General features: G+C 40.1%; 1 protein-coding gene across 5 annotated transcripts in view; it reads right to left on the reverse strand.

Moving 5' to 3' along the window:
- Positions 1-25,796, reverse strand: part of birc6 (baculoviral IAP repeat containing 6) — a 256,486-nt gene that overhangs the window by 29,494 nt on the left and 201,196 nt on the right. For all 5 annotated transcript variants that reach the window (XM_060831329.1, XM_060831332.1, XM_060831330.1 and 2 more), the window contains one exon: positions 4,414-4,624. In XM_060831329.1, the coding sequence (XP_060687312.1) occupies positions 4,414-4,624 (211 nt within the window). The remainder of the gene's footprint in view (positions 1-4,413; positions 4,625-25,796) is intronic.

Here is a 25,796-nt window from a genome sequence, read left to right on the forward strand (position 1 = left end):
ATTAAACTTTAGAAAATCTGACTGGTTCACCATAATGTAGGAGACTATAGGGCAATTCATACAACTCCCATGATTTTAGACAAGCCAGTGGTGCAAGAGAACTTCCCTGCTCCTGAACATTTTTGGAAAACACAACTGCTGAATTTAAACAATATTTTGAAGCACCATAAATGAAAATATATGAAACCATACATGGAAACTGAATTTTAAAAATGCAAATGATTTGTAAAGGTGTGTCACTTCTGTAAACAGAGCAAGTGATCTTAAACAAGTGAAGGAACAGAAAGCATGGGGGACACTTGGCTTATCATGCCTATCAGTATTTTGGTAAAGCAATCTATTCTACCCAACTCCCTTGAACTTACTCATACCATTTTAACTTTGCTTCCCCTTTATATATTTATCTAATTCTCTTACAAATGATTCTATCAAATTTGATTGCGCCATTCTTTTATGCAAAGCATTCCAGGTTGCAACTTGTTGAATTTACAATAAAACATTTCTCTGGTCCAGTGCCAATCAACTTAAATGAGTGTATTTCGGTTATCAATGCTCTGCTACAAAAAAATTCTAATATAAACAATATTCTTCTCTTGTAACCTTTTGATCCATGTTCAAGATAACTACCTCTCCACATGTAAAAAGACTATTATCGTATAAAATTCCATGAGCACTTCCTGCCAAATGTCAACAAATGGAAAAATTAACTTATGTTGCATGGTGTTGGGGATACAAAAGCCAGACTATAACAACCTTGAAGTTAGAGGAAAAAAATATTAGAGTTTTAAAAATCCTTGTTTAAACCAAGACCATTCCACAGTTAAATTGTCAATTTGTGACAATTATCATTAAAGTAAACATTACGATGTGATTTGCATAGAGAACTATTTTAAAAACTTTCATAAATAAAACTACTCCACCTGTATTAATACATAATTTATTGTTTTAAACTGTTTCAGCTAGAAAAACTATTGGGAGAACCAGATGCGACTGACATTTACATGACTGATGTAAGAAGCTACATTTTTGAGTGAAGTGCAGCCACGAGATAATGGGAAATAAGAGCCCAATATCAGTAAGGTGAAAGAACAAAAAAATGAAATAGGAAGTGTTCAAGCCAGGAGCTACAGTAGATTTCCACAGGGCTAAAGTCCAAATCCCACCTTTAACTGGGGATCTAAATGTTCTACTCTCGTTCAGCAAAATTAGGCACTTGGATGAGAACTCCTAAACAGCAGACTGTTTAAACAAACTTCTCCTATAGAGCCAGGCATGATGTCACAAAACAAAAGAATAAAATCATGACTTTAATATTCCTACTCTCGTAAGTGTCAGTGAACAGATAAATGCTTAGCAGTTATTAGCAGTAATGTATCGCGTTGGAAATAGTTGTTAGAGGTTAAAACCAAATTCAAAAGAAATGTCAAAAATACACTTTCCAAAATCAGAATTTGTTCTAAGTAAATGCAATAGCTTCCAGCTGGCAACACTAAAAATGTGATGTGATTTATTTTTGTCTCTGAATTAGGAAGTGCACTACTGTATTCAGAAACATTTTGTCCTATCGTCATACAAAAACTCCTATCACACATGAATTAAAAATACAAACCACCTCAGCTGAAAAGAGCAAGCAAATAGTCCTGTGGTTTATGAAGAATTTATTTTGTTACCTAGAACAATACACAATCATAAAGTGGCAGGTCAAACAAGAATAAAACGTTCATTCCAGTCCAACTTTAGACTTGAAAACATGTCAGGTTAAGAAATCAAATCTTCCCTGATCAGCTTGGAAAACTGACAACCGGACTTTTTTTTTAAAAAGCCAATGATGTAAAATTCAAAGATGAAAAGAGCAAGTTGTATCAACACCAATTTAATTTAAACCTGCTTCATCTACAAGTAGCATCTTAGCATTCATTCTGAAACCATACTTGAAAAAGCTGTTTCGTTTAGTATGCTCTTTAACTTCCACATAGAAATGAATAGGCAGACCTTGAAGAGCAGGAAAAAGGAGTACGGCACAGGTGGCAATGATTCAGTACTGAAGTGATTGTTCCCCTCCAGTCCGATAGCACACACAGACCTCATTCTGCAAGTGTGTGCCAGTTCTTTAAGGAGAAAGTGAAAAAGAGAATATAAAAAATGATATAAATATTGCTCAGCTGAATTGGCAGAGAGAAAACAGTGTGGGTAGAAAAAGGATGAAGGCCTTTGGGTGAAGGATTTTGATGATGTTATGTTGTGACGGAAGTTTGGAGTTTGAAGAACTGGAGATGCCTGGTTTGTTTTAAAAGAGGAGAAAGTGAGGACTGCAGAGGCTGGAGATCAGAGCTGAAAAATGTGTTGCTGGAAAAGCACAGCAGGTCAGGCAGCATCCAAGGAGCAGGAGAATCGATGTTTCGGGCATAAGCCCTTCTTCAGGAATGAGGAGGGTGTGCCAAGCAGGCCAAGATAAAAGGTAGGGAGGGGGAAACTTGGCGGAGGGGCATTGGGAATGCGATAGGTGGAAGGAGGTTAAGGTGAGGGTGATAGGCCAGAGAGGGGGTGGGGGCAGAGAGGTCAGGAAGAAGATGGCAGGTCAAGAAGGTGGTGCAGAGTCTGAGGGTTGGGACTGAGAAAAGATTGGGGGGAGGGGGGGGGAAAATGAGGAAACTGGAGAAATCTGCATTCATCCCTTGTGGTTGGAGGGTTCCTAGGTGGAAGATGAGGCGCTCTTCCTCCAGGCGTCATGTTGCCATGGTCTGGTGATGGAGGAGGCCAAGGACCTGCATGTCCTTGGTGGAGTGGAAGGGGGAGTTAAAGTGTTCAGCCATGGGTGGTTGAGTTGGTTGGTGCGGGTGTCCCAGAGGTGTTCTCTGAAACGTTCCGCAAATAGGCAGCCTGTCTCCCCAATGTATAGGAGGCCACATCGGGTACAGCGGATGCAGTAAATGATGTGTGTGGAGGTGCAGGTGAATTTGTGACGGATATGGAAGGATCCCATGGGGCCTTGGAAGGAAGTAAGTGAGGGGGGAGGTGTGGGCGCAAGTTTTGCATTTCTTGCAGTTGCAGGGGAAGGTGCCGGGAGTGGAGGTTGGGTTGGTGGGGGGTGTGGATCTGATGAGAGGGTCGTAGAGGGAGTGGTCTTTCCAGAACACTGATAGGGGAGGGAAGGGAAATATATCCTTGGTGGTGGGGTCTGTTTGGAGGTGGCGGAAATGACGAGGTATCTGGAGGTTGGTGGGGTGGTAGGTGAGGACCAGTGGGGTTCTGTCCTGGTGGCGATTGGAGGGGCAGGATTCAAGGGCAGAGGAGCGGGAAGTGGAGGAGATGCAGTGGAGAGCATTGTCAACCATGTCTGAGGGGGCAATTGCGGTCTTTGAAGGAGGAGGCCATCTGGGTTGTTCGGTATTGGAAGTGGTCCTCCTGGGAGCAGATGTGGTGGAGGCGAAGGAGTTGGGAATATGGGATGGCGTTTTTACAAGGGCGGGGGGGGGTGGAGAGGAGGTGTAATCTAGGTAGCTATGGGAGTCAGTCAGATTATAGTAAATGCCCGTGCTGATTCAGTCGTCCGAGATAAAAATGGAGAGGTCTAGGAAGGGGAGGGAGGAGTCTGAGACGGTCCAGGTAAATCTGAGGTCGGGGTGGAAGGTGTTAGCGCTGATACAGTCATCGATGTAGCGGAGGAAAAGGTGGGGGGTGGTGCCAGTGTTTTAAAAGAGGTCAAACAATGTACAGTGGAACTTTCTTTTTAGAAACGACATCACAGATGCCTGTGATACTACTTGTTTAATGTTAACCCCATGTTGTATTTATGAATATCAAGTTGCATCTCATGCTTTGGATATAATTTGGTGATCTGTCTGTTAGAGGGAAAGAGTTCTCAGTTTAGTTCGCCTGTTTCCGGAAAAAACTTCTTGTAATGAATCTTTGACTGTCCTGTTGAAAAGCAACTGGAAGGCTTCTTAATACTAGTGCTTCCCAAGTAAGCTGTATCTGCCAAGATTCCAGAGAAAGCTGCCTAACCTGGTTGTCAATCATTTACACATGCCAGAATGTCAGACAGAAAGCCACCTGAAAATCTCAAACCTTATCCTTTTTGCTTTCAAGAACTAAGATTCATTTCCTAAGAGAAATCCGCTCTTCCCCTTTATCAAGTGTGTGCATTTGCGTTTGTGTCTCTGTTTTTGGTCAAAAGGATAAACATTTATATTTTCAGGTTACAAACTAAGTGTGTTAACCTGTATTACACCTTTTTTAAATAGAAGTATTAACAAGTTTGCACTTAAGAAAATCTGGTTGATTGATATTTTGATATGATTGCATATGATTGAAAAATGGGTAAAACAAATGTATGGCAAAAAGATCCCTAAAACAGCATGTTGACATCAACTTGGACCACCAAAACATTAGTTATCAAGTGCCAGAACATACCTTAATCTGTTGGTGTAAGTATCCACACACGTTTTCATCTTTGCTAGTAAAGTTCCAACAGATGTCTGTGTTTCAGAATGCTCGTCATCCTCCTCACTGCTATCACCAGACAAAGGCAGAAGAAGAGGCACAAGGGATATGCATGAAGCAATGGCACGTAGCAGCTCCAGCAGAGATCTATACAGAGGAACATGTCTGGCCATGTCGAGCACTGCAGTGAAATGAGAAACATGATAAAATTAAAAGCAACCCACATGAATGCAAAACTCTAGCATGGCTCTTCTTACAAAATAAGCCATCAGAAGTTACCAATCAATTGACATGTATCTTACAGAATGCTTTTTCCCTGAAGAATTCCTTAGTTTTACATCTGAGACAGTGTGTGTCAGCTATAGCTCAATGTGGGAATTTACATCACCAGATATACAGGAATATTCACTCTAACCGTTCTAAACTTCAATACCAACATAGTATTACAAGGTGATTCCCCTAAGGGCACAAATGCAACTTTCCTCACTTTGTGCATTGACCACCCTATGGCATCTGAGGAACTATGCGCATTTTTAAGGCAATTTTAACTTGTGGACATACCAGGTTGAAGGACAAAACTTGACCCTACAAATGAGGCCTCCAACCCAATAGTTCAGGATGGATTCAGATTCAGACTTGCAAGTGCTAAACCATTTTACTGGATTGATGTTCCGAATACTCAGTGTAATATAAGTCAGTTACTAAGAAAGGATAAGATTGAACTGAAACAAATACATCTGTAGAGCAAACTGCCATCGAAAACACTTTTTTTGAACAGGTTTTCTTTTACATTCTGACAAAGACAACAGGTTTGCACTGACTTTAACAGTGCTAATGGAAATGTCAATTTCCAGCATACAAATCAAGTAGCAGTGTATTATTCCAAGGGGCTGCCCAAACAGATGGCAGATAATAACTCATCTGTCACCACTCATATTGAAAGTACTGCTTCTTCACTCAGCCTCAATTTCTAAAAAAAGGTTACCTAATTTGGTGTTAAAAAAACCTTAAAGTATTCAATAACAGCAACATCTTAAAACATTTCCTCAAGGTTGCAAGGACATTTTATGAAAAGTTATCAATTCTAAATGAAGGCATTTGTAAAAATAATGTTCAGCAAACTCTGCACTGATCTGCAACTCATTTATTTCTGACTAATATCCCTTCTAATATCAGAAATAAAAATGGGAAATAGTTTTGTTTATACAGGTCCTTTCAGAAGGGATTAGAAAGCAATAATTTTAAATGGGCCACTTCTCCAGCAGTGACTAGAAAATTGTGGAACTCAGATTTTCACCAAAATTGAATTAATTACACACAAGTTTTAAAAAAGATATAGCTTTCTACACTCACTATCTAGTTTTATAAATTCCAATTACTTAACAATACAAACATTTATGATTAATGTTGCCATAATTTTGCTTACATCTGCTTCCACACCATTTACTGCCAGCATCATAAGCATTGTTTCATACCCATACATTCAGACAACAATATGGAATCGGCCTTGTTTGGGATAACATTAAATGGAATAGACATAGATGTATACAGTGGATAGTAAACTACTACCTTGTATATTTAAGATTTTTGTTAACATTCATCACTATCTGCCTCATTAAAAAATGTGCTTACACAATCGTATTTCGAGCATTGAAAAAAGAGCTACATCAGTCCATTAGAAAATCTATTGGCTGCTTACTGAACAAGACAGATATGGAATAGAAATACACTGCAGACTAAAAATGCATACAAATTCTTTGTAATCTGTCACTATCATAAATAGTTTCGCTCATCACATTTAAGGACAGGAAAAGGAAGAAAAGTGACAAGGATTTTGAGATATCAAGGCTTCGGTAGGGGCAGACTGGAAAGTGATGGAGGCATTTAAAAGAGAGATGTGTGGAATCTTGATTTGGAGGTGCCGGTGTTGGACTGGGGTGTACAATGTTAAAAATCACACAACACCAGGTTATAGTCCAACAGGTTTAATTGAAGCACACTAGCTTTCGGAGTGACGCTCCTTCATCAGGTGATAGTGGAGCCCTCCACTCTCACCTGATGAAGGAGCGTCGCTCCGAAAGCTAGTGTGCTTCAATTAAACCTGTTGGACTATAACCTGGTGTTGTGTGATTTTTAACTGTGTGGAACCTGATATACTTGTCAACATTTTTATGGCACCAAATATTACAGCATCCAAAAGTCAAATTATTGGAGATGTGGAACATAACTACACTTGGCTACTATAACTGGGAGTCAGACTTGACATTATCTGTTGTTGTATAGATTTCTACAGGGGAGGAGACTCAGCAATGAAGTGGGGATTGCTAACTCCCCACAACAACCAGATGTTTCAATTTTCTCATGAGCTGGAAGCCGCACTAGTGCACTCTCCTCAGGAAGCCTTTGACAACTTCCAGGCCCAAAGAGCTGCCTCTCTCCCACACAAGACATTGCCAAGATCCCTTCAACAATCCCTCCAATTATCAGAAAAGGTCCCCACCAATGGGCCACTTTCTGCCTGCTGAACAAGCTGCTCATTTTCCACCAATCAGGAGGAAAGCAGAACTACAAAATTCTTAAAAAGGTCCCGTCAATCAGATTGAACAGTGTCTTGACTTTTAGGGATCGCTTTGACTTTAGAAACACCTTCCCTGCTCACTATCAACATGGCAATCCAAGTATTTGTGACCAATGTTTCCTATATGTTTTTGTAATTTATTCCGGAGGTTAGAGAACACTGAGGGGAGTGAGAGAGAAAATAGGAATCGGAATTTTTTTTTTCAAAAAGGACGTTTCTGTCCTCACTTATGACCGATGCCATTTGTTTAGCATTACAAGTATTACTAATATTTTAAAATGGATTCCATGTGCAATTCCCAGAACTTGTTCTGTTCAAAGCTTGAAAATAGAGTTGGATTATCGAGTCCGATTGGATGCCGAAGCCATAAATATTCTGCTAACCAACTTGCGAACCCATTGCAAATGTTATTTCTTTTCTTTATTTATGAAATTCCTATCAGGGTGACGTGAAAGAATACTAGTCAGCATTAATAATTGATTGTTAACTCATCAGAAAGTTTCTAACAAGGAGGGCAATGGTTATCTCTGATAACCCTGAGAATTTGAAATTTCCCCTTTATCTTTGGTTCAGTTTGTAATGTATCTTATCTTAATAGCTACCATATATATCAGCTTCTGCCAAGTGAAAGAGACACAATCAGGGTGATATAGGAGATACACTAGACACTTCAGTTTCCTATATTGATGCGCTGTTAACGTGGGATTATAAAGAACCCAGTGAACTTATTTAAAATTACTTATCTTGAACTCATGGCCAGAAATTATCCAAGAATGACATTTGCTTTTCAACAGAAATTATAACTTCGAGTCTGAACTAGATGATCTGGCAGCATAGTGTCGAAAATGATCTGAAGCACATACTGAATGAGTTGTTCTATTTTTAATATATGTGTCAATGGTAAAAGATGTCATTATTACCCATTCAACAATGTTATCTCAGACCCTCTCTCATTTAGTCAGTCCACCTCGTAAGGAATTAATAGTTAAAATGAAATTGTCCTACTCTGTTCAAGTACTGATTGGAGGTGCAGTGGACAGCGAAAGAAAGTACAGATGGACCAATAGGCTGATGAATGGCAGATGGAGATTAATTTAGATAAAATGCGAGGTGCTGCATTTTGGGAAAGCAAACCAGAGCGGGGCATACACGCTTAATGGTAAGGTCCAGTGTTGCTGAACAAAGAGACCTTGGAGTTCAGATTCATGTACGTTCAGGTTTCTTGAAAGTAGAGTCTCAGATACATCGGATAGTGAAGGCAGCGTTTGGTATGCTTTTCTTTATTGGTCAGAGCATTCATTATAGGAGTTGGAGGTCATTTAGTAGGACATTGGTAAGGCAACTTTTGGAATACTCCGTACAATTCTGGTCTCCTTCCAATCAGAAGGATGTTGTGAAATTTGAAAAGGTTCAGAAAATAATTACAAGGATGTTGCATTGGTTAGAGAATTTGAGCTGTAAGGAGAGGCTGAATAGGCTGGGGCTGTTTTCCCTGGAGCGTTGGAGGCTGAGGGGTGACCTTAGAGGTTATAAAATCATGAGGGACGTGGCTAGGATAAATAGACAATGTCTTTTCCCTGGGAATTGAGGGGAAGGTGGGGGAGGTGGGGGAAGGTGGAGGATAGTCCCATAGGGCATAGGTTTAGGGTGAGAGGGGAAAGATATAAAAGAGACCTAAGCAGCAACGTTTTCATGCAGAGGGTGGTGCGTGTATGGAATGAGCTGCCAGAGGAAGTGGTAGAGGTGGTACAATTACAACATTTAAAAGGCATCTGGGTGGGTATACGAATAGGAAGCATTTAGTGCGATATGGGCCAAGTGCTGACAAATGGGACTAGATTAGGTTGAGATAGCTAATCAGCATGGACATGTTGGACCAAAGGCTCTGTCTTTTTCAGTGTTGTAGATCTCAATGACAATATATGTGACCATCCTTTAACAATTAGGAACCAAAGTTATTTTAATCCTAATATTTAGTAACAATGTTGAAAGCTTAAACAGAATATATCAGAACACACAAAAAAAAATGACATTAGTTGAATCAAAAATGCTCTCTGGCTCTGGAGTCTCCCTTGGGGAAACAACCTCTCCCTTCTACCCAATCAAGCCTCCTAAAAACATCTTGTATGTTTTGTTAAGATCATCTCTTGTTCTTCTAAACGTCATCTATATATAGGCCCAAAGTACTCAACCTCCCCTCATGAGAAAATCCCTTCATGCCCAGCATCAACCTACTGATCCTTTTTTGGACTGCCTCTAATGCCAGTACACCTTTCTTTGACAAGGGGACCAAAACTGCTCACATTATTCATCATGTGGTCTAACTGGCATCTTGAATAGATTTAGCAAGGCTTCCTTATTTTAGCAAGGTTCTTAATGAAGAGCTTATGCTGGAAACGTCAGCTGTCCTGCTCCTCGGATGCTATCTGACCGGCTTTTCCAGCACTACACTCTTCGACTTCCTTATTTTAAACACCATTATCATTTTGTCCTTTTGTTCTTGCATCCACTGATCTTATGTTTAATGCCCCTGATAAAATATACTGAAGGCAAATAGGATTTACCAACAGTGTCAAATTTAATTACTTTTCTTATGGAGCAGGGGTGAAGCAAGCAAGTATAAAAAAAACAATGTATTGCACCACATAGCAATATTAATTCCTCCAAATGTTCCTGACCCCATTCACCTGGTACACTACAAAATCAGCCTGAGGTTTGTTTTCTGATATCAAAAAACGCCTTCCAAAAAAAATCAATTTTAAATTAGTCTTGGGACCTTTCCATAACCAGGGGAATTAAAAAAAAACATAATTCTGACAATTTAATATGTAGCTCAGGTTGGCTCACAAAGACAAGGATTTCCACAAAAGCCTCTGAGGACCATTATAAAATGAATGAATAATTGCAGGCTACCAGAACATTTTATGCACCATTACACTACTAATCTCACATGGGCATGAACATACTTTATGGCATCACATGTGGATTCTTGCAGAATGCTTACACAAATCATATGAGCTGTTGTTGAACCAACTGCTCACAATCTGGTATGAATTCATATGATTTTTATGTACTTTCTTCAAACTGAAGAGCAGCAGGTACAATTTAATGTTGCTTAGCATTTCCAATTATCCCCCTTTGATATAGAGATGTTCAATGCAAGAATAGCTACACCAAATGATGCATTAAATAGGTAATATTGAGCAGCACTAAATTCCTTTTCCAAATCATTTAACATCCTCAGTACAGCTTAATTGGATGAAAACGGCTATCCTGCCACAACTATGGCGTAATGAAAATCTAAACACTAATTCATCAACATTGAACACGCAGAAGATATGCAAACACAATAGCTGAGCATGTCTTTTTTTTTTAAAGCTTTCACTGCTTCAATCTTAAACATGTTTTAAAACTGCTTATTTTACACAAACCAAATCAGGGAAGATGCCATTAAAGTTTCTAATTTTGCGGTTACCTTCCTCTGTCAATCCATTCCAGTTGAGGGAAAACATTTTCTCAATCTCAGAAAACATGAATGTAAACTAAACACATTAGTGTAAATCAGAAACAAAATGTCATAAGGGATGACTGCATGATAATGTAAGTGAGACACAGTATACATCATAAGTAGGGTCTTGTGCTTCTACCTCCAGGCCAGAAGACATGGGCTCAAATCCCACCTGCCCCAGAATTATGTCAAAATATCCAAACAGGTTTGATTAGAGTAACTACATCACATGAAGTGATGCAATGTCATGTGAAATGGTCATGTTCTCTGGCAAAAGTCCCAGTTGGATGTTGTAATGTTAAATTACGTCCTTAAATAAAAGTTAATCATTTTCATACTGTCTCGGCAGATTCCGCTTAAATTACCTTGCAGCATAATGAAACCAAGAAAGTCAAAAAAGATCATATAAACCAAAGGTACACATTGCAAGTAAACCTCCTCTGCAGATGATGCTTATTTTAATAAGTGACCTCCCACAAGCAAACACTTTCCCACGGGTGCAGTAATATGATGGTGCATCATTAACTGCAGGTTTTAAAGATCCAATGCAGGTTTATAATGAGTCAGTAACATCTTTGCCCGTATTTGAAGTAGCAGAAGTAAAACATTATTTCGCCCTAAAGGATCATCATCTTCGAAACTATGCTGAATTTTACGCTTGGAATATTTTCTATTGTTCTCCAATTTCATCCCCTTCTGAGGTACTGACTGAGACCAGCATGTGTTTACACAGTAGCTAGCAATCATTTCCTCATCTTGAATTGTTGCCGTCCCTCCTTTCTAAATCCTGCTGGCCCCTATCTAACCTATACCAAGTCCCTGTAACCCATCACCTGTGCTTGCTGACCTACATTGGATCTTGGTGTAATGATGCCTTGGTTTTCAAACTTTCAACTTCATTTTTAAATTCCTCCATTGTCTAACCCCTTATTTGTACAATCTATCCTTTATATCCTCAACCCTCTGAGATCTACGCAGTTCTCAATTTATTCGGCATTCCCAATTTTTGTTGTTCTATTACTGGCGTCTTGTCTCAAGCCCCATTGCTGAGATTTCCATGTTAAATCTCTCTACATTTTTCTTTCTTAAAAGGATAATGATAGAACTGTGGTACACTCTTCTGCAAACTATCAATTGTACATGTTAAAATAGATGACAGATTTTTGTTCACCGACGGTATTAAAGGATTATGGGTTGGGGTGGCGAGAATGAGAAGTTAGGTCACAGATCTCAAGATATGCCAAAATAGGCTTGAGGGGCTAAAATCCTACTCTATTCTGGCATGCTCATTTAAAAGGCATCGGAGTGGTGAATGGAAATATTGAGCCATTTGGCACATACCATTCAGATTTAGCCCACTGATAATGACATGCAGTGAGTTTGGTAGTCTGCCCTATGGGTGTTAGAGGTTTGTGTGTTGACTTAGCTGATGGCCCAGAATCTGTATTCTTTAATAATATCTACAGTTCAATCTAGTACAAATGTTATTCTGTCGTGAATCATGAACTACACCGGCAAGGTCATCCCTAACGACCTTCAAAATGAGAGCTGGTAACCTATTTCAGAGGACATTTAGGTGTTAACCACATCATTGTGGATCTGGAGTCACATCTCACCAGAACAAATAAGGGTGGCAGATTTCATTCCTAAAAGATACTAGTATAACAGATAGCATTTTAAGACAATGGTAGTAATGGTGGTCACAAAACTAAGACTAGCCTTCGATTCCCAATTTTATTGTGCAAATTTAAATTCCACCAAATTCAGAGTTGGAATCTGAACCCATGCCTTCAGATCATTAACTTGGCCTCTAGATTACTAGTTCAGTGACATTACCACTGTATTACCAGTTCTGTGCTAAGATAAAACTTCAGTGCTCATTAACCTCAAGAGTCCACATAAAAAGTTGTAAACTGAATAAGAAAATCAGTTGTACTGGTTACATTGCAGGGGCTGCATGATTTGCATGTCATCACTGGGCAGCAGGCTCTATTTCTGATTGCTGGAAGCATTAATTTTACACGAGATTTTATCCAACAAATCTACTTGGATTTTGCATGAAACCTGCAAACTATACACTAACTGTATTTTATTAAAATTGAGAAGTACTTGAACCATTTGAGATCATCAATTAATATATACTCATTTTGCCCAAGACCACACACCAATACATTTACCGAAACTCCTTTGAAAAACTTAGGCTTAGACCCAAATAGAAATCAAGCTATCAAGCCTATAGTACTAAAAAATAGGGAACACACCTCAATTTTGATTAAACACCCTAATAAATTACCATGATGTGTTGAACATGGTCAGAAAGTTTGCATTTATTATAATTCAGTGGTTAGCGCAATACATTTATTATATCTACAGAAGTGGCAACAAAATTGTCCTTTAGAACAAAATCCTCTGATTCAATGCATTTTTTTTTTCTTTGTGAATATTCCTTCTTAAAAGGTAATATGTACAAGTTCAACCTAGTTTTATATAGGTTGAATCGAAAAAGCTGCCTGAAATCTGACAACTATGCTTTTATTTTATTGGATAACAATTACGCTTACATGCAATGAGCAACCAGTTTGAGCTCGGCATTTCTCCCATCAAAAGTATGGTTACTTGTGACAGGATCTTAACCCTACAGGATCCTGTTAAGCAAATACTTTCTCACTGACTGTAAGTGTCTTTGGACAGTGAGGACTACCTTGACTGTCATTGCCAATGTAAATCTGGCCCCTGAAACAGCGTTTCTTCCACCAAATCCATGATCACCCAGGGAACATCATGAAATCTGGTCAATAATTTATAATTCCTCCTGTACTTTTTTTCAATACAAGAAAATAATTAATTTACAGCAATAAAAATCATTACTGTGTAATCATTTCCAAGCAGGTTAGAAACTTGTTTTGTTCAGCCACATGCTTGTAGGGATCTGCAGCAATATTTCAGCAGACTGTTAATTAGAAAGCAACAGATAAAAAATATTATCCAGGGACTATCAACTCTTGCTTACAGGGAGTCATTCATTAGCAAAAAAGGGCTATAGCTATCTCAGACTTATATAAAAAATTACTAACATTTATTTCTTCACTAAAAGGGTGCTTTTCATGAAAACAGCAGCTTTCACTATAATGCCGTGCACGGAGTTTTGCCATGGTGATTTGCAGCTCTTGTTCATTCAGTGTCAAGTGCATATGTTCGTAATCAGTGTCAGACCGCACCAATATATACAATGAAGCCACTCATTATGTTCATTGAATGCGGTGTGTGTGTGTGTGTGTGTGTGTGTGTGTGTGTGTGTGTGTGTTCAGGTGCCCTGCTCAGAGAAGAGCAAATGCCTTTGTATTGCAGAGCAAAAACTCTGCTGTTCAGCTGTAATTGAATATATGGTTTACTGCATTTGAAGTCACAGCATGAAACCCAGACCTCTCTTCAAATGGCTGGCAAGAGACATTTTTAGAATGCTCATTTGGAAGAAATTCTTCAGTACACTAATGAAAAAAATGGATGGAGCTCTCAGCACTTTGCTCACTGACTGCAGCTGCAGTGTAAGACCCAACAGTTTCTTGCTACTAAATAACTAGTGTTTGGACGATGATATAAAAAAACTTCACTCGAAGAAAAATTGTGCTGAGAATCAAAGCAGTAAGACATCATCGTTTCCACATCATTTGGCCTCAAAAGGGGATTAACGATGCCTAATGCGGTTTCTGAAACCTTGTAAACCATTTCTACAATTGGCAAGTCATTTTGTTTTCCACCTACCTCTACAAAGCAGCTAAAAGGAAGCTCAGACAGCATGTTGATGCATTTTTGTTCCTGATGAACTAGCAGGTAAGGTTTGTTTTTCTAAAAAAAATTGTGTTGCTCATTTAAATCTCTAAATTATCAATTATTGTGGCTTGTGGCTTGCATCTTGCGATAGAAAAATACTGTGTGCCTCCATCCTCAAAGACAACACATGTTGTCCTTATTAAACTGATGTTTTAAAAGTAATGTAGTACTAGCTAGATTTTCGCTCATACGATTTGAATACTCATTAAATCAAATCACTGGAAACTACACAAGACTAATTTAGTAGATTCAGCAAGATAAAAGGAAGCAGAAGAGACATTTGAATGATCAACGATCACTTTCAGATTTCTTTCTGCAGGACAATGAAACCTCATTGACAGTAACATTTACAATCTCTGCATTCTCAAATGCAAATAGATAATATATTTTTGGCAGGGATGAAGGCTGTTTTACAACTGTCCAGGAAAATTTATATGCACTAGAAAAATCATAAAATCCTTAAGCATTTCAAACCTGCAGCAAGATTAACAAACAAGAGTAAGGTACCGTCAAAGAAAACATGCAGATTCTTGCAGAAGTGGTCATTTTGAAACGGACTGTATATAATTGACTAGGGACAGAGGGCACACATCTCCTTGAACTATATCACAGCAACAAAGCACTGAGCATTTATTAAATTCAGCAATAAAATAATTCTTTATGTATTTTTCTTTTGCAGACAGCTGCTGGAATACTGCTGATAACATTCACAACAAAAAAAATGAGCATCTCTGCCATTACTGAAGCAGAAGAAGTGAGAATCCAAGGAGAGAAAGAAGACAGAGAAGAATCTGTTCTTGCTCTGTTGGGAATAATAGGAACAATTCTAAATCTGCTTGTGATCATTTTTGTTTATATCTATACTACATTCTGAAAGCTCGCAAACTGGTGAGAAAGCAATAGCTATTACCAAAAAGTTCTTCAGAATTCAACTGCTCAACACGAGGTATGCTCAAATAAGCATTATCTGTCCTCAGAAAAATCAATAGTTCAACATCTGATTGAATAACTTACACTGACAATGTGTAACACCTGCTTTCAATCAAGTCAACAGGAATTTTATAACAAGCTAATACAGTAAATGGGCATTACACTGATAGCTGTCTATCACACAGCAAGAGCAAAGCAAAACAGTGGCAGGTTAAAAATGGTCTGATACTAAAGTATTTGTGAACTACAAACAACAGAATTATCTATAAAAATGAACATAGCTTGAAGCTTGAGAACACAGTTCAAGATAAAAAAAACTTTTGAATCAAAACAGGAAATATGTACAAGATTTTTCAAAATTTGTCTGCAATACATGGGTTCTCAGCAATTGGTTACGAGGAATGAAGGCAGCAAAATAAAGACAAGACAAATCGTTAAAGAAAATATATTAAATACCTATAATCACATGCCAATATGATACTGGTAATCAAAACTGTTCCAGAGAAATCACCATGCTCTGCTAAGCTGATTATAATTGTCAGTTGTGGCAATTTGATAAAATTCAAATGGATAAATTAGCTAATAACTCAATCCAACTTTAAAAAAAATGTTCAAATTACATATGGCAGTCAACTTTTTGGAAAGGTAACTAATCAAATGCAAGAGATTATACCTCAATAAAAAATGTAATGTAAATACTACGCTTGTGTGAGACCATGTATTAAGTGGCTTTGTGATCTCGTTGAAGCTGTGCGCTGTTGAAGGCAGTTGTCATAGGAATTATATCTGCTAGTAAGAGTGGACATAGAGATTGGTGGTATGATCCATAAATTGATAACATCCCTGATGTAGACCAATGACACATCCAAAAACTGCTCAAATTTCCAGATGAAATTAATAAGAAGGGCAATGTAATCAGAGAAACTGTTTAGAAATTGCAGTTTGAAAGATAGGTAATTGATATGGCATATAAAGGATTGCTTTAAGGAAGAAAAAAATTGGCAGTACACATTATTCGCGAATGGTGTTGAAGCAGGTAGTAATGAAGTGAAACAGATCTCGGAATCTTCACAAATTCAACAGTCAAGTAGCTAACCAGTGCAGAATATAATCAACAAAATAAGATGTTGACACAGAGCCCAAAACACACAATAAAAGTCAGAGAAAGTCATGATTAAACTCTATATTTCAAGTCACACCACAACTAAGCATCGCTCACTCAGATAGGTATTCAGTGTTGCAAACAGCAATAAAAACAGTTCATCTGGAGGCTTAAAAGTCTGCATTAAACAAAGTTTGCATTAAACAAAGTCTGAAGGTTTCCGTGTTCATCAGCTTCAGATGATGCATCTAGGTAGCAATCTTAGAAATATATAAGATACCAACTGTATAGGACAGGTAATTTTGAAAATTATCCCACCCTTTCCGTTTAACTAAAAGGATCCTCGGCTCAAACTAATAAAAGGCAATGTTGTGGTTCTGTTCGCCGAGCTGGGAATTTGTGTTGCAGACGTTTCGTCCCCTGTCTAGGTGACATCCTCAGTGCTGAGAACCGCTTCTATGATGTTTCCTCCGACATTTATAACGGACAGCTGGAACTGACAACCGGAAGCGGCAGAGACAAACCACTATAAATGCCGGAGTAAATATCACAAAAGAGCTTCAAAGGAGGTTCCTAAGCACAGAGGATGTCACCTAGACAGGGGACAAAACATCCGCAACACATTCCCAGCTCGGCGAACAGAACCACAACAATGAGCACCTGAGCTACAAATCTTCTCACAATAAAAGGCAATCTTAGAATTGATAAAAATCAAGTACTTCTTCAGTGATCAACAATGTCATGGAATCCTGGTGGACTAATGAGACAAGATTGGAATCACTATCTAAAATGTCTTTCTCACCTGAAATTTCCTTGTAATCAAGTTACTGTGGTAGTGTGGGAGCCAATTTTTGGACCGTTAAATCATAATGGAATTCTTCTGTTCTCTGAACAGTATGCAGAAATTTCAAAGTCCCCTAAGGAGGTTGATGTGCTGCTGAAAACATCTCATCCAAAAGGCAGCACCTCTCAACACTTCAAACTGAAGCAACAACCTAAATTATGTGCTTCTGACTTGAAGGGGACACACTCCTGACAGAATCACAGAACTGTTGAATTTAGATGGCCATTTAGCCCATTGTGGAGAAAGTAAGGATGGCAGATGCTGGAGATGGGAACGTAGCTTGGAAGGCAATAGGTGGATTCACATTGGGGGGGGGTCTTGGTGATGGGTTGGAAAAATACGTGGAACGGCGAGGTGGGAAGGAAGATGGATAGGTGGGAGAAGTTCAGGAGGGTGGTGCAGAGTTGGAGAGATAGATCTGGGATAAGGTGTGGGGAGGGAAGATGAGGAAACAGGCGAAGTCAACATTGATGCCATGTGGTTGGAGTGTGCCAAGGTGAGGTATTCTTCCTCCAGGCATCAGGTGGCTAGGATTTGGCGGTGGTGGTGGCTCAGGACTTGTACATCCTTGGTGGGGTGGGAGGGAGAGTTGAAGTGGTTTGGCACAGGGCGGTGGGGCTGTTTGGTGTGTGATGTTCTCCGAAACGTTGACATCCTGTCTCCCCAATAGAGAGAAGACCACATTGAGAGCAACGGACACAGTAGATGAGGTGTTTGGGTGTGCAGGAAAGTCTGTAACAGATGTGGAAGGGTCGTTGGGGTGAGGTGTGGGTGCAGTTTTTACAATTCTTGTGGTTGCAAAGGAAAGGTGCCGGGAGGATAGGTTGGTGGGTGGCGTGGACTTTACAAGGGAGGTGCGAAGGGAATGGTCTCTGCTGAATGCTGATATGGGTAGTGAGGAAATATCTCAGGTGAGGTGATCTGACTGTAGGTGGCTGAAATGGCAGAGGATGATGCGTTGTATCTAGGGATTGGTGGTGTGAAAGGTGAGGACCAGGACATTCTATCCTTTTTGTGGTTGGAGGGGTGCGGTCCTTGAAGTTGGAGACCATTTGGGATGTTCTGGACTGGAATCGTTCCTCCTAAGAGCAGATGCAATGAAGGCAGAGGAATTGGGAGGAAGGGACAGCATTTTTATTTACAGGGCGGGGTGGGAGGTGGTGTAGTTCAGGTAGCTGTGGGAGTCGCTGAGTTTGAAGTGGATGCCAGTGTTGACTCAGAGAAATCCAGGAAGTGGAGGGAGCAGTCCAAGATGGTCCAAGTGAACTTGAGGTCAGGGTGGAAAGGGTTTGTGATGTTGATGAAGCACCTAGGGGCCCTCCAACTACATGGTATCAACATCAATTTCACCAGTTTCTTTATCTCCTCTCCCCCACACCTTATCCCAGATCCAACCCTCCAACTCGACACTGCCCTCTTGAACTTCTTCCACCAGTCCGTTCCACCCTCCCCTCTAACCTATCACCATTACCGCACCACCCCACCCCCCAGCCTGCATCCACTTATCACCTTCCTAGCTATCCTCCACCGCATCCCCCTCCCAGCTGCAACCCCGCCCTCAGCCCCCTTGGGCACCCACCCCCAACATTCCTGATGAAGAGCTTACACCCAAAATGTTAACTCTCCTACTCCTCGGATGCTGTCTAACCTGCTGTGTTTTCCAGTGCCACATTTTTTGACTTTTGCCCATTATGTCTGCATTGGCTCCCCAAAGAGCATTATTACTTGGTACCATTCACTTGGCCTTTTCCCATTATCTTGAATATTGCTTCTACTCGTATTATCATCCACTATTGCCTTGAAAGGCCTCAATTGACTTCGTCTCTATCACACCTCCAGGCAGTGCATTCCCCTCATGTTAAATATGTGCCCCCTGATTCTCCATCCTTTCACATGTTGGTACATTTTCTCAACTATTCTATCTAGATCTTATGATTTTGGAAATTTCTATCGGATCTTCACTTACCCTCCTTCTCTCCAAGGAAGTGTGTCCCGGCCTCACCAATCGATCCTCATCAGACCATTCTTGGAAATGGATCTGCACCCTCTCCAATACATTCATATGCTTCCTGTAGCATGGGTCACCAATACTCCATTTAAGGTTTAATATGTGTCACACATAAATTTAATATCACCTTGTTCTTGTGTTCTTAGTCTCTATTATTATGGTTTATTAACTGTTCTCTCTACAAATCCTGAAACCATCTATGCATTGTACATCCAGGTCCTTCTACTCTCCCTGAAGTACTGTACCCCCTTTTTAAATTGTTCATGTTCTTCCGACCAAAATGCATCACTTCATATGTCTCTGCATTCAACTTCATGTGCCACCTAACTGTCCACTTCATCCACTTGTCCACACCCTTTTAGAATTCTACACCTCCTCCACAGAGTTAACAATGCTTCCAAGTTCTGTGCATTCCACAAACTTTGAAATTACCTCCAGCACACCAAGGAAAATTTGTCAGGAAGTGCCAGGGTCCCAATATTGACACCTGGAAACTTCAATACAAGCCTTCCCACAGCCCGAGAAATATCTACTGACCACTACTGTTTCCTGGTACAAAGTTGGCAAAGTAACAATGTTGCTACTGTCCTTTTAATCCATGAGCTATAACTTTCTTCACAATCCTGTTCTATCAAATGCTTTTCCAATGCCCACGTACATTACCCTCATCGGTCCTTTCTGTATACTACCTCAAAAATATTCTCGAAAACTAGTCAAACTTTTCCCTTTAGAAATCCACACCAGCTCTTGCTAAACAACTCACTTTTTTTCTCCCCCAACAACCCCTCCAAGTGACTACTACTTCTATCCCAAATAAAAACTATCAGATCTCCTAAAAACTTCTGCAGTCAAAGTGACTCATCTGCAATTGTTAGAGTTATCCATACAACCAATTTTGAACAAGGGCACAATGTCTGCAATTCTTCAATCCTCTGGCACCTCTCCAGTGTTTAGGCATAACTGATAGATTATGGCCACTACCACCACAATTCCTACTTTCACTTTGTTCAATATCCTTGGTTATATCTCATCTAATCCCAGTGTCTGGTTGACTTTGAGGGTCAATCACTATGTAATACTTGTTCCTCATCAATTTTGAAATCACAAGCTTTTGGAGCACCGCTCCTTTGTCAGGTGAAGGATTTCACTCGACGAAGGAGCAATGCTCCAAACATTTGTGAGTAAAAGACAAACCGATTGGACTATAACCTGGTGTCATGTAACTTCTGACCTTGCCCACACCGGCAACTCCAAATCAATTTTGAGCCCTTCTAAATGAGAACATTTCCCTTTTCTGTCACCATGGCTTGTGTAGCATTTACTTCTTTATTGAAGAAAGGTGCAAAGTATTCACTTAAGTCCTGAGCCTTGCCTTTCTTCTCCATATGTAAATCCCCTGTCCCTAGTCAGCCCTACTCCTTATATTATCCATCTAATATTGATGTGCCTACAGAAGAAATGAGGGTGAAAACAATGCCAGAGCTGAGGTTCACATTTGCCAACACAGTAAAAGGCATTAGGAAAGAAAATTAAGTGTGGGACAAAAGTAGCTGAAGGGTTCACCACCAAAAGTAGAATAAAGATAGTGAGTGGTGTCACAGGTGTGGGAATGGATATTTTGAAAATGTTGCTAAGGAATTTTGAGCTGGAAATGTGAACGGTGCAAATATTTGCTTGCTTCTATAGTTCTTAAGACATAATTTTCAGACTACTTTCTGAGACAAACCCACTTTAGGATAAGTAATAGCACTGCTGTCAGAGGCTTTAACATTTCCAAGGAGGGGCTTTTGATTGTTCATAAGGTATTGAGTGCTAATAGTGGCCTTCCAACTTCGTGGAAAACTTACAGGATGTATCTTTGATCACAACCAAGCATGTTTGCCAATCCAGTTTGCATTTTCAGCTGTTCTTTAAAGGATCTTTCACCAAACCTCAGAAAAGCTCAAAGGAGAAGCAGTGACTTTTAGATTTTGCAGTTGAGGGAAAGTTTATCAACTGGCAAATGTGTCAGTATGTACAGGTAAAATCCAGCATGAAGCGAACTATGTTATATTCACTGTAACACTAGTGCATCAAATTGCTTGTCTACATTTTAAAGAGTCATAAGTGAGACTGGTGCAAGACAAGAACGTGTGTATTTCATTCTTGGACATCACCTGATCATTGGAGCTACTGCTCATTTGGAACAACGGCGAGATCCAAGCAGTCAACAAGTGTGGGAAGAGAACCTCAGTCAAATGTAATCTCATCAAAGCATACCATATGTACAGGCCGGGCCTGTAGGTACACTCCTCAAACTGAAATTGTTGTAAACAGGCCGATCAATCAGATATATAAAAAGACAGATATGCCTTATTACAAAAACAAAATACTATGGATCCTAGAAAGAAGTCATACTATTCTGAAGAGTCACACTGGACTTGAAATGTTAACTCTGCTTCTTTCCCCACAGATGCTGCCAGATCTGTTAAGTTAATCCAGCATTTTCTGATTTAGGACAGAATAGCCTCTCAAGGTTATAAAAGGTTTTGCAGTGCTGAGCTAATGACAACATCTCTTGATTAAAAATATAAGGCACACATATTAACTTAGCCTGGAGCAGTTTTGTAGAGGAGGAAGACAGAGCTTTTTTTTTGGGTCTGCAGACTGGAAGAAGCAAAAATGGTCCTTAGTAGAGAGATATGTTCTTCTTGTCGGATGTTGGAGTTTTGGGAGAGTTTACATGCTATTGAGGATTAAATCTGGATTAAAATGCCATTGGTTGCAAATCCTATCAGATCAAATAGATCAGTTGGAGCGATAGTTAGAAGCAAAGAGGAATTTTAAAAAGCAAGGGGGTATGATGGATGGCAGTTGTAGGAAGGGAGAAAAGTCACAGATACAGTCACATAGATGGGTTAACTCTCGGAAAGGTAAGAGACGTAGGCAGTTCGTGCAGGAGTTTTCTGTGGCTATCCCCATTTCAAACAAAATGCTTTTTGGAAAATGTAGGGGGTGATGGATTCTCAAGGAAGTGTAGCACAAACAGCCAAGTTTCAGGTTTCGAGACTGGCTCCAATGCAACGAGGGGTACGTCGGGTTCCAAGAGATCGATTGTGTTTGGGGACTCTCTAATTCAAGGCACAGACAGATGTTTCTATGACCAGCAGCGAAAAATCAGAATGGCGTGTTGCCCCCCCTGGGGCTAAGCTCAAGGATATCTCAGAGGGTGCAGAACGTTCTCAGCAGGAGATCATTGTCCATATTGGACCCAACGACATAGGAAGAGAAAAGGTTGAGATTCTGAAGGGAGGTTAGAGAGAGTTGGGCAGGAATTTAAAAAAGGAGGTCCTCGAGAGTAGTAATATCTGGATTACTCCTAGTGCTATAAGCTTGTGAGGGTAGGAATTGGAGGATACAGCAGATGAATGCATGGCTGAGGAGCTGATGTATGGGAGAAGGATTCACATTTTTTGGATCATTAGAATCTCTTCTGGGGTAGAAGTGACCTGTACAAGAAGGAAGGTTTGCACCTGAATTGGAAGGGGATGAATATACTGGCTTTAAGATTTGCTAGAGCTGCTCTAGCAAACTATTAAGGTGGGAGTGTTGGACCCAGGGAGATAGGTGAGGAAAGAAATCAATTGGAGACGGGTACAATTAAGAAAAAAAGTGAGTCAAACAGTCAGGGCAGGTGGGGACAAAGCAGAGAACAAGGCAGGACTGATAAATTAAACTGCATTTATTTCAATGTAAGAGGCTTAACAGGAAGGACAGATGAACTCGGGGCACGGTTAGAAACGTGGGACTGGGATATCGTAGTAATTATAGAACATGGTTCAGGGATGGACAGGACTGGCAGCTTAGTGTTCAGGATACAAATGCTACAGAAATGACAGAAAGGGAGGTGAGAGAGGAGGGAGAAGTGGCATTTTTGATAAGGGATAGCATTACAGCTGTACTGAGGGAGGATATTCCTGGAAATACATCCAGGGAAGTTATTTGGGTGGAACTGAGAAATAAGAAAGGGATGATCACCTTATTGGGATGGTATTACAGACCCCTCAATAGTCAGAGGGAAATTGAGAAACAAACTTGTAAGGAGATCTTGGCTATCTGTAAGAATAATGGGGTGGTTATGGTAGGGGATTTTAACTTTCCAAACATAGATTGGGACTGGCATAGTGTTAAAGGTTTAGATGGAGAGGAATTTGTTAAGCATGTATAAGAAAATGTTCACATTCAGTCTGTGGATGCACCTACTACAGAAGGTGCAAAACTTGACCTACTCTTGGGAAAAAAGGCACGGCAAGTGACTGAGATGTCAGTGGGGGAGCACTTTGGGGCCAGCAGCTGTAATTCTGTTAGTTTTCAAACACTGGTGGAAAAGGATAGACCAGATCTGAAAATTGAAGTTCTAAATTGGAGAAAGGTCAATTTTGACAGTATTAGACAAGAACTTTCAAAAGCTGATTGGGGCAGATGTTCGCGGGTAAAGGGATGGTTGGAAAATGGGAACCCTTCAGAAATGAGATAACAAGAATCCGGAGAAAGTATATTCCTGTGAGGGTGAAAGGAAAGGCTGGTAGGTATAGGGAATGCTGGAACCAAAGAAATTGAGGATTTGGTTATGAAAAAGAAGGAAGGAAGCATATGTCAGGCATAGACAGGAGTGAATCCTTAGAAGAGTATAAAGGCAGTAAGAGTATACTTAAGAGGGAAATCAGGAGGGCAAAAAAGGGGACATGAGATAGCTTTGGCAAATAGAATTAAGGAGAATCCAAAGGGTGTTTACAAATACATTAAGGACAAAAGGGTAACTAGGGAGAGAATAGGGCCCCTCAAAGATCAGCAAGGTGGCCTTTGTGTGGAGTCACAGAAAATGGGGGAGATACCAAACGAGTATTTTGCATCAGTGTTTACTGTGGAAAAAGACATGGAAGATATAGAAATGAAGGGAAATAGATGGTGACATTTGAAAAATATCCATATTACAGAGGAGGAAGTGCTGGATGTCTTGAAATGCATAAAAGTGAATAAATCCCCAGGACCTGATCAGGTGTACCCGAGAATTCTGGGGGAAGCTGGAGAAGTGATTGCTGGGGCCTCTTGCTGAGATATTTGTATCATTGATAGTCACGGGTGAGGTGGTGGAAGACTGGTGGTTAGCTAATATGGTACCAACTTTTTTAAAAAAGATGGTAAAGACAAGCCAGGGAACAATAATAGATCAGAGAGCCTGATGTTCATAGTAGGCAAGTTGTTGCAGGGGATCCTGAGGGACAGGGTGTACATGTATTTGGAAAGGCAAGGACTGATTAGGGATACTCAACATGGTTTTGTGCATGGAAAATCATGTCTCCCAACTTGATTGACTTTTTTGAAGTAACAAAAAGAGGATTGATGAGGACAGAACGGTAGATGTGATCTATATGGACTACAATAAAGCAACTGACCAGCTTCCCCATGGGAGACTGGTTAACAAGGTTAGATCTCATGAAATACTAGCCATTTGGATACAGAATTGGCTGAAAGTTAGAAGACAGAGGGTGAGGGTGGAGGGCTGTCTTTCAGACTGGAGGCCTGTGACCAGTGGAGTGCCAGAAGGATCGGTGCTGGGTCCTGTACTTTTTGTCATTTACATAAATGATTTTGATGTGAGCATAACAGGTACAGTTAGTAAGTTTGTAGATGACACCAAAGTTGGAGGTGTATTGGACAGCAAAGGTTACCTCAGATTACAACAGAATCTTGATCAGATGGGCTAATGGGCTGAGGAGGAGTGGCAGATGGAGTTTAATTTGGATAAATGTGAGAAGTTGCATTTTGGGAAAGCAAATCTTGGCAGGACTTATACATTTCATGGTAAGGTCCTAGCTAGTGTTGCTGAACAAAGACCTTGGAGTCGCAGGTGGATAGGAAAGTGAAGGCGGCAGTTGGTATGCTTTCCTTTATTGGTCAGAGTATTGAGTACAGAAGTTGGGAGGTCATTTTGCGATTGTACAGGACATTGGTTAGGTCACTGTTGGAATACTACATGCAATCTGGTCTCCTTCCTATTGGAAAAATGTTTTGAAACTTGGAAGGTTCAGAAAAGATTTACAAGGATGTTGCCAGAGTAGGAGATTTGAGCTATAGGGAGAGGTTGAATAGGTTAGGACTACTTGCCCTGGAGCGTCAGAGGCTGAGGGGTGAACTTATAGAAGTTTATAAAATCATGAGGGGCATGGATAGGGTACATAGACAAGGTCTTTTTCCTGGGTTGGGGGGAGTCCAGAACTAGAGAGCATAGGTTTACAGTGAGAGAGGAAAGACATAAAAGAGACCTAAGGGGCAACCTTTTCACGCAGAAGGTGGTGTGTGTGTGGGGAATGGGCTGCCAAAGGAAGTGGTAGAGGCAGATATAATTGCAATATTTAAAAGGCATCTGGGCGGGTATATGAATAAGAGGAGTTTGGAGGGATATGGGCAGGGTGCTGGCAGTTGTGACTAGATTAGGTTGGGATATCTGGTTGGCACAGACGAGTTGGACTGAAGGGTCTGTTTCCATGCTGTACATCTCTATGACACTAT

This window comes from Hemiscyllium ocellatum, chromosome 10 (assembly GCF_020745735.1).
Source record: "Hemiscyllium ocellatum isolate sHemOce1 chromosome 10, sHemOce1.pat.X.cur, whole genome shotgun sequence".
Classification (NCBI taxonomy): Eukaryota; Metazoa; Chordata; class Chondrichthyes; order Orectolobiformes; family Hemiscylliidae; genus Hemiscyllium; species Hemiscyllium ocellatum.